General features: G+C 60.5%; 2 protein-coding genes across 2 annotated transcripts; both read left to right on the forward strand.

The window, feature by feature from the left end:
• Positions 1–904: 904 nt before the first annotated feature.
• On the forward strand, positions 905–4,138 carry LOC136567417 (amine oxidase [copper-containing] 3-like). The gene is made up of 4 exons (XM_066567023.1): positions 905–2,489; positions 2,583–2,868; positions 3,558–3,687; positions 3,836–4,138. The coding sequence occupies exons 1-4, from the start codon at positions 920–922 to the stop codon at positions 4,136–4,138; spliced, it is 2,289 nt and encodes a 762-aa protein (XP_066423120.1). The 5' UTR covers positions 905–919.
• Positions 4,139–7,555: 3,417 nt separating this feature from the next.
• Positions 7,556–9,686, forward strand: G6PC1 (glucose-6-phosphatase catalytic subunit 1). The gene is made up of 5 exons (XM_066566995.1): positions 7,556–7,785; positions 8,255–8,364; positions 8,654–8,762; positions 8,957–9,072; positions 9,172–9,686. Exons 1-5 carry the CDS (start codon positions 7,556–7,558, stop codon positions 9,684–9,686), a joined length of 1,080 nt encoding a protein of 359 aa, XP_066423092.1.
• Positions 9,687–9,724: the final 38 nt, after the last annotated feature.

Here is a 9,724-nt window from a genome sequence, read left to right on the forward strand (position 1 = left end):
CTTTCCTGTGCCCACAAACCACCCCAGCGTGGCTCTGGGTGTTGTCAGGGCACAGGGGTGTCCAGCTGGAGGCAGGAGGGACAAGCTGGGGTGGAGGTGGGCACTGGCACCAAGCCCTGTGGCTGCTGCTGGGGCGAGGTTGGGTCATGGCCAAGACTCTGTGGGTTGTGGCTCTCAGGCCCTCAGTGCTGGGCACAAGGGAGGGATCTGGACAGGACCTTGCAGGAAGGGGTTTCATGGCTTTCATGATTTCACCTTTGATGGCTGCTGGTGATGCAGCAGGGCCAGTGCCACTGCCTGTTTGCCAGGGTGGGCTCTGGTGCCTCTGTTCCCCTCCTTGCTGCCCCATCTGTGCTAGGCTGTAACTCAGGACCAGTGGGCACCTTTGCAAGGTGACAAAGAGCTGTCCCCTCCCTCCTGGCTGTAGGACCATGGGGATGTTGACAGCAGCAGTGATGGCAGGGCTGTGTCAGGATGGGGCAGGGTGCTGTGTTTAGCACTGCTCTGCACAGGGATGATTTATCTCTACAGCCTGCCCAGTATCTGCGGGGTTAAGAGAGAGAGCAGAAGTGAGAATGTGCTTATTTCCCCTAAACGACTGCATCCATCCTCCCCAAGCTCTGCAGTGTAGGGTCTGGGACCAGAGGGGAAGGACAGATGTACAAACATTGAGTTTACTTAAAATTATGGCCCTCTAGGGAAGCAGAGCATAGCTGCCTTTTATGGTTCCCAGCAAATCCTGGCAATGTGTGAGAACGTCCCCTTGCACCCCCCTGCGAGTTCCAGGGGCTGTTCCCTGCTGAGGAAACAGGGGAGGAAAATAAACCCAGCCCCTTGCTCTAGTGAGTGGCTGGGAGGATTCCACAGCTGGAAACGTGTCCTGCCAGACTGTGAGAGAGCACTCAGTGCCTCAGCAGGCATGAGCCTCAAAACCGTGCTCATCCTCCTTGGTCTGGCCTTAGCCACGATCTTCGCTTTGGTCTGCGTGCTGCTGACCAGGGAAAGGAGCCCCAGGACGTGCCAGCACCTGCCCCCGGAGCAGGAGGAGACGGAGGATGGCCAGAGCCTGGTGTTTGCTGACCTGACGGCCGAGGAGATGTCGCAGGTGGTGCGGTACCTGCAGGGCCACCTCGGGGTGCCGCTGGTGGAGGCGTCGCGCGCCGAGCCCTCGGAGAACTGCATCGCCTGGCTGGACGTGCAGGTGCCCGCCAAGGCAGAGGTGCTGCGGTTCCTGGACTCAGGGGGGGCTCGTCCCCCCCGGGAGGCTCTGGCTGTGCTGTACTTTGGGAAGCAGCCAGAGCCCAACATCACTGAGCTGGTGGTGGGGCCGCTGCCCAGGCCGGCGTACCACCGGGACGTGACGGTGCGCAAGTACGGGGGGAAGGTGCCCTACCACCGCAGGGCCGTCACGGGCAGGGAGTACGCGGAGATCAACGCCCTCATCCACAGAGAGCTGAGGAAGGCACCGCTCTTCCTCACCGCCTGCTGTGAGTCCGACGGCACCGACCTGGTCACCCTCACCACAGCCCCACGGGGATTCAAGTCTGGTGACCGCCTGACCTGGTTTGTTCTTTTCCACAATGTGGCTGGCACTGGCTACTACCTGTCCCCAGTGGGGCTGGAGGTGCTGGTGGACCACGGGGACCTGCACGTGTCCCGGTGGCAGCTGCGCAAAATCTTCTATAACGGCCGCTACTTTGCCAGCACGGGGGATCTGGAGCAGGAGTTTGTGGCTGGTGCACTGGAGGTGGTCAGACTGAAGCAGCCCCAGGCTGATGCAGTGCTGGGCTCAATGAAGCCCCGGCGCCCTCCTGGGCCCCCGGGCCCGCTGCAGTTTGAGCCGCAGGGTCCCCGCTACAGTGTCAGGAACAACCACGTCACCTTCCAGGGCTGGAGCTTTGCCTTTGGCATGAACCCCAACACTGGCCCGCGCCTCTTCGACATCAGGTACCGTGGGGAGAGGATTGTCTATGAGCTGAGCCTGCAGGAAGCCTTGGCCCTGTACGGCTCCAACTCTCCCGGGGGAATGTCCACCCGCTACCTGGACGGCAGCTTTGGCATCGGCCGGTTCGCCTACGAGCTGGTGCGGGGCCTGGACTGCCCCTACACAGCCACCTACGTGGACCGGCACTACCTGGCAGAGACAGACACTCCCAAAACCAACCAAAACTCCCTCTGCATTTTTGAGCACGACTCTGCCCTCCCTCTGAGGCGCCACTTCTCCGACTCACAGTCCTTCTACTACGGCGGGCTGCGGAAGAACGTGCTGGTGATCCGCGCCATCTCCACGCTCATCAACTACGATTACATCTGGGATTTCCTGTTCCACGCCACCGGGGCCGTGGAGGTCCGGGTGCACGCCACGGGCTACATCAGCTCCTCCTTCCTCCATGGCCGAGGCACTGACTATGGCAACAGGGTTGGGCCGCACACGCTGGGGACGATGCACATCCACCATATCCACTACAAGGTGGACCTGGACGTTGATGGTAGGTCTGGCCACCTTTGTGCATGGCTGTGGTTTACTGTGGCCTTCTGTGGGGTGCAGAGCTTGTGAGAGGGTTTTCTCTTCTGCTTCACAGGGCAGCTGAACTCCCTGGAGAGCCAGGATATGGAGTATGAGTTTGTCAAAGATCCCTGGAGCGCACAGAGCACCATTGAGCGGCCGCACCTCCGCAGGGAAAGGCTGGAGAGGGAGGATGAGGCAGCATTCCCACTCAATGTCCCCCTGCCCCGCTACCTCTCCTTTGTCAGCCCCAATCCCAACAAGTGGGGGCACCCACGCAGCTACAGGATCCAGGTCATCAGCTTTGCTGGGAAGCACCTGCCCACCAACAGCTCCATGGAGCGCTCTGTCAGCTGGGGCAGGTGGGTGCTGAGGCCTCAGCAGCTTCTGCTCCTGGTGGAGGGAGGTTCTCACCCCTGGGCAGGCCTGCAGCAGGCTGCAGGGACGGGTTAAACAAAGGGTTAAAGCAAACACAAGCATAGCTTTTGGCTCTGAAATTTCCTTGAGATGTTGCTCAATAACATCTGCTCATGGTAGGTCACAGGCAGGAGTCTCACCCCACGTCAGACTAATTTAGAGCAACCCCATGTGTTTTTGCCTTTGAGGGGAAGTAGGCTGCAGAAGGAATTCCTAAGGGAAGCACTGGCATTGCCAGGTTGTGGTATCTTCCCACGAGGACAGAATGTCTTTGGAAAATGCTTGGGATCAGCACAGAGCAGTCTCAGTGCCAGGGTGAGCTGATGGAGCTCATGCTGGGGATGTCTGTGTGGGGGAGAAGCAGATGTGGCTTAAGGGAGTGCACTGGGCATTGAGAGACAGCATTGGCACCTGGATCCATCCGTGTTCCAGCCATGCTGGAAAAGCCACAGGCAGCAAGGGATCCCCCACAAAGCTTGGAGATGCTGGGGCTGCTGCCCATTTCTGCCCTCTTGGCCCTTTCCCTCCCCACCCCAGGGCAGACTGGGGATGCCCAGCCCCAGTTTGGCAGTGCCTCCCAGCTGGCAATGCCAAGGCTGGTGTGGACAAGCCCCTGTGAGCCCTGTGCTGGCAGGTACCAGCTGGCTGTCACCCGGAGGAAGGAGGAGGAGCCCACCAGCACCAGCATCTACAACCAGAACGACCCCTGGACACCCACTGTGGCCTTTGCTGACTTCATCAACAATGAGACCATCACCAACCAGGTAAGCTGGGCTTCCTGGGGTGGGGAGAAGCTGAACCTTGTGGGGCCATCCTGGACAGAAGCTGCTCCTGTCCCAAGCCAGGCTGAGCAGCTGCTGGGCTGGCAGAGTCCTGCTCAGCCTGACAGATGCCTCGTTCCTCTTCTCCCAGGACTTGGTGGCCTGGATCACTGTGGGCTTCCTGCACGTCCCTCATGCTGAAGACATCCCCAACACAGTGACAGTGGGGAACAGTGTTGGCTTTTTCCTGAGGCCCTACAACTACTTCAGCGAGGACCCCTCAGTGGATTCAGCTGACAGTGTGTACTTCAGCAGTGAGCAGGAGGCTGGGGCATGTGGGGACAATCCCCTCGCCTGCCTGTCCTCTGCTGCCACCTGTGCCCCCCGCCTGCCCCCCTTCCACTTCGGGGGCTTCCTCAACCTCAGCCTGGCACCACCTCTGGGTGGGCTCTGATGGGCCAGGGGCTGCTGGGTGGGCACTCAGGGGGTCTCTGTCCCACACCAGGACCTGCCCCGTCCTGCCCAGGCTGTCCTGTGCTCGGGGTCAGGTGTTGGGAGAAGCTCAGCTCTCATTTCAGCAGTGCAGCAAAGGAGGACCCAAAGCCTCTGAAAAGCAGCCCCTGGGAATGATTTTATTTCACCCTGGATGTCACCTTGTGTACTGTGGGGTTCCCACAGCCACTCCTCTCCTCTGGGATGGGGATTCCACCTCCTTCCCATCACCGGTGCACACAGGGGACAGTGCTGGCCACAGCACAAAGCTGCAGCTGCCCCTGGGGCTGTGCTCCAGCTGAGGTTTTGCCCACAGTGGCAGCAGTGAGTGGTGTGGTGCTGCTGTGGAATGCCCCAAACCTCCTCCCCAGCCACTGCAGCATCAGGGCTGGCTCTGCCGAGGGAGGTGCTGCCCTGGGCCCGCTGGGAGGCTGCTGGAGGAGCCCAGGCTGAGCCTCTGGATGGGCACAGCCCGGGCTGGGCACTGCCCTGTGTGTGCCCTTCCCAATAAACGGGCACTCGGTGCTTTTCCTGAACAAACTCCTGGCTGCTGCTCTGTCTCCTGTGGCTGGGGCCAGACCCCAGAAGGGCTGAAGCCCTGTTAGGGAAGATCCTGGCTCAGCTCTGAGGGGCTCCCAGGGCTGTGGGGCAGCCCCAGAGCCTGGCACGGTGCCTGGCATGGCTGTGTGGGTTGTCCTGGCGATGCTCCTGGACCCTGGTGCTGGCAGGAGGTTCCTGCCAGGGAATATAGAGCAAACAAGGCAGTTAATGTTTAACAGTTGTTCTGAGCTGTGTTAATCAGTTCTGGGCTTGGCTGCTGCCCAGCCTGCTCAGCCCCCCTGTGTGGGGACCCTTGATTCCTCACCCCAGCTGCATGTGCAGCCCACAGAGCCCCTCCCCACCGTGCCAGGCTGGCATGGGGACACCGAGAAGCTTGGTGAGGTCGGTGCCAGCCCTGGCACACGGCTGCAGACACTCAACACTCACCAAAGAGTCCCTGGAGGCACCGTGGGTATCCTTGCCCTCACTGTAGTGGGTGGATCTGAGCAGAACTTGCTGAGAGGGGCTTGGGCAGCCCTCGTGGCTGTGGATGTGCCCCTGGGAGCCAGCTCAGCCTGCTGCAGCACACGGGACAGGGGAGGGGAGCAGAGGGCAGCTCAGGCCGTGGCTCAGGGTGAGGCTGCAGTGGCCCCTGGGTGCCCTGGGGTGACAGCAGGGGCTGTGTGAGAGCAGGAAGGTCGTGCCCAGCCATCTCCCTGTGCCCACGTGGGCGGTGCTGACGCAGTGACCACGCTGCCTCAGCCCAGCCTGGACCTTGCAGCTGTCAGGGAACGTTCTGGAGCAAGCACAGGCACTCCACGTGGCACATTCGGCCCCCACTGGGGCTGTGCTGGCCAGAGCTGCACCCAGAGCCTTGGGAATCACGGGCACAGCGTGTGCCAGAGCCAGCTGGGCCACTGCAGTCACAGAGCTGGGCCTGCTGAGGCACAAATTGGGTTCCCCCAGCCTGGCCCCAGTCCTTCCAGGGAAAGCCAGCCCACTTTTAGTGCACATCCCTGCAGGGATGAGCAGGGATGGGCAGGAGAAGGGTGCAGGGCATGAGCAGGACCCTGAGCAATGGTCAGACCAGCCAGAATGCAGAAACTGCAGTGCCCACACAGCTCCTGCTCCCCAGGTCCTCACAGGGACTTTGGGGCGGCTGGGGATTTATCCACAGGGCAGGGCATGGAGCAGGGCTGGGACCATGTGGACCCTGGCACCTCTGGCACTGTCCTGACCAGTGGCAAGTGCACAAACACTGGCTGAGAGTGACTGGGCCACTCTGTCCTTTGGCTGCTCCCATCCTGCTTCCTGCTCTCTCCCCACTACGGCCCCAGTTTTCCTGCAGTGACTCTTCCCCAGGGGACTGCAGTGCTAGCCCCCATCCCCCAACACCTTTTGCCCCATTTTCTGCTGTGAAATCTCCTGGGAAGGATTTATTGCTGATGGTTTCAAAATATTTTTGGAACAGAAGCCAAGTCTGTTGCATTCCTTCACGCTGGCCAAAGCCACTCTCAGTTGAAGACCCTGGAGTGAGCTGTTGGGGAATTTGTTTTGCAAGAGCCATTCAGTTTCTGTGCAAACTCCTGTTTTGTTGGGACGTTTTGCAGGTCAGGAGCTCAGTCCAGGGTCTGGGACCACCTTCCTTGGGTGCAGCACAGCCAGGCTGGATGGGACATGCCTGTGTCTGTGGCCTTTGCCTGCTTTCCTCCCAGGCCATATCCCCAGGAGGGGTTTGCTGGTGCTTTGCCTGTCAGACCCCATGGCTCCCTGGGCTCTGCATGGGCAGAGGGGCAGGATGGGGCCTGTAAGTGCTGCTGTTTGTCAGCAGGACTCAGTGCTGGACACAGCTCTCCCAGAGACAAACAACCCAGGGCAGGGGTTCAAGGATCCTGACATGAATTTTCTCAGGAGGGAGAGAAGTGATGCATTTCACTGGCTGTTGATCATTAATGCCTTGCTGCCTGCTCAGCTGTGCTGGGTGCTGCCCGGGCACCCAGGGCTGTGCCCAGGCACCGGCAGCTGTGGGTGACAAAGATGCAGTGCCAGCAGTGCTGGCAGGGACAGCAGAGCGCAGCTGGGGTGGAGGGGATGGCCATGGGCGCTGCAGGATGAGTTCTGTGCTGGGCTCTGTACCCACAGCTGGGGTCTGATGGGGCAGGAGGGATTAACCCAGTGGAGCAGTGCAGTCCCTATTTGCAAAGGTCCTTCAGCCCCCCACTAGAGATCAGAACACAACTGGCAGCCAGGAGCATCCCAGCCTGGCTCTCTGGGACTGCAGGGACCTCCTGGAATGGCTTTGGAAGTTTCCCATCATGCAAAGTTAAATGAGCCTGGCACATGAGGAGGGGGTGGGCAGTCTGCCCTCTGCTCCATGCACCCACTGCATGCTCTGGGCATCCTCACCACGCTCTGGTTCACAGGGGGATGGCAGAGAGACCAGAGCAATTGTCAGCCCTGGCCATGGCAGCTCTGCAGGACTGTCACACACAGCGTGTGGGATCAAGGAGCAAGGGCTGTGGGTCACTCAGAGCTGTTGTGCTGGCTCGCTGGAAGAGCCAGGGCTGCAGGATCCCCCTGAGTGAGGGGATGGTGCTGGGCTTGGAGCACTGCTCTCCACGTGCCCTCACAACCTGTTTTCCCCTTTTACGTAAGCTGTTCCAAACATGTTTGTTACAACCCCCTGGTGATGTACCTTTGGAAAGAGTGGTTTTGGGTCCAAAGATCAGTGCTGGGACAGTGACCTGCCTGCTGCAAACAAGACCCTGCAGAGTATAAAACCCCAGTGGCCCAGTGGAGCAGGGGACAGCCGGAGGCACGCCGAGGGCAGCAGAGGAGGATGGAGGCCAGCATGAACCTCCTGCATGATGTGGGCATCCAGACCACACACTGGCTGCAGCAGCGCTTCCAGGGCTCCCAGGACTGGTTCCTCTTCATCTCCTATGCTGCTGATCTCAGGAATGCTTTTTTTGTCCTCTTCCCCATCTGGTTCCACTTCAGTGAAGCAGTGGGCATCAGGCTCATCTGGGTGGCTGTCATCGGGGACTGGCTCAACCTCGTCTTCAAGTGGTGAGTGGCCCCTGAGCCAACACTCCCCCCTGTGCTGGCACACCTGGACTGATGTGGGCCAGATGGGTGCTCTCAGCCCCAGCTGGGCAGTGACAATGGTCACTCCTTCCCAAGCCATGCAGGAACAGCTCTCCCCCTCTGCTCCAAGCAGAGATGGAGCCTCCTGCAAACAGAGCCTCCCATCAGCCAGGGCTGTGGTGCTGAGTGGGGGGATCTTCACAGAGCCCCTCAGCGCAGGGGGCAATATTGACTTTGCTTCCAGAACGTTCTTGCTGTTCCCCCTCAGGGCTGGGGATGGGGACATGGGCAGGCAGTGTCACCTGTCAGAACCAGGCAATCAGCTGGGTCCTGAGTCTGTCAGGATGCCCTGCACCACTTGTGGGTCCTTTGCTTCTTCCATCTCCCAGGACAGATCTAAAGCTGCAGCTGTGCCCTGGACCTCCCCAGACCCCTTCTCTTTTCTTTTCAGGATCCTCTTTGGGGAGAGACCATACTGGTGGGTCCTTGACACGGACTATTATGGCAACAGCTCTGCACCAGAGATCCAGCAGTTCCCTCTCACCTGCGAGACAGGACCTGGTAGGGTTCCCTGAGCCATGGGAGGGGCTTGCAGCCAGGGGCAGGGGGTGCTTGCCCATGAACAGGCGAAGAGGGGGGTGCTGGCAGCCTGCAGGGAGCACACACCCCTGCACAGCTCTGCAGAGAGGCTGCTGTGTGCTGGGGACACTGGCTGTGCCTGCAGGGGAAGGAGGCAGGGCAGCCCCTGCACAGAGCAGACCTTGACCCCTGTGGTGGCTCAGCACAAACCCCTGTGGGTGCTGAGCTCTGGCCCATGCAGAGCCTGACCCGGGTCTCTCTTCTTGCCCAGGGAGCCCATCTGGCCATGCCATGGGTGCAGCAGGCGTGTACTACGTGATGGTGACAGCCCTGCTCTCTGCTGCTGGGGGAGAGAAGCAGTCAAAGACACTGGGATACTGGTAAGCTGTGTGCCAAAACCACCTGTGCCAGGCAGAGGTGGCTCCAGCACTGACAGGCACAGCCAAGCCCACCAAGGTGCAAGGCTGTGGGCTTGCAGCATGGGGACAGGCTCAGGGACAGCCAGGCATTGTCTGGAGTACCTGATGGCAATGCCCATGGCCCTGGCACCCACATGGCCACCTGTCCCTCACAGGGTGCTGTGGACAGTGCTCTGGATTGGGTTCTGGGCAGTTCAGGTCTGTGTCTGCATGTCCCGAGTCTTCATCGCCGCTCACTTTCCCCACCAGGTGATTGCAGGGGTGTTCTCAGGTGAGTGTACCTGACCCCCCCTCCCTGTCCCTGCAGCACCACTGTGCTGGACCGCAGCACTGCAGCACTGACCAGTGCTCCCACTTTGTTACTGGGCAGGGATGGCTGTGGCCAAGACCTTCCAGCACGTCCGCTGCATCTACCACGCCAGCTTCCACCGGTACCTGGGCATCACCATCTTCCTCTTCAGCTTCACCCTGGGTTTCTACCTGCTGCTGTGGACATTCGGCGTGGACCTGCTCTGGACGCTGGAGAAGGCACAGAAGTGGTGCAGCAACCCTGAGTGGGTCCACATTGACACCACTCCCTTTGCCAGCCTCCTCCGAAACCTGGGCATCCTCTTCGGGCTGGGGCTGGCCCTCAATTCCCACCTGTACCAGGAGAGCTCCCGGCTAAAGCAGGGCCAGCAGCTGCCCTTCTTCCGCCTGGGCTGCATCGCTGCCTCCCTCCTCATCCTCCACGTCTTTGATGCCTTCAAGCCTCCCTCCCACGTGCAGCTGCTCTTCTACGCCCTCTCCTTCTGCAAGAGCGCGGCTGTGCCCCTGGCGACCGTCGGCCTCATCCCCTACTGCCTGTCCCAGCTCCTGGCCACACAGCACAAAAAGGCTGCCTAAGGCACCCCAGGGGTGGCTCAGGGGCAGCTGCCAGGCCC

Source organism: Molothrus aeneus, chromosome 28, assembly GCF_037042795.1.
Source record: "Molothrus aeneus isolate 106 chromosome 28, BPBGC_Maene_1.0, whole genome shotgun sequence".
Classification (NCBI taxonomy): Eukaryota; Metazoa; Chordata; class Aves; order Passeriformes; family Icteridae; genus Molothrus; species Molothrus aeneus.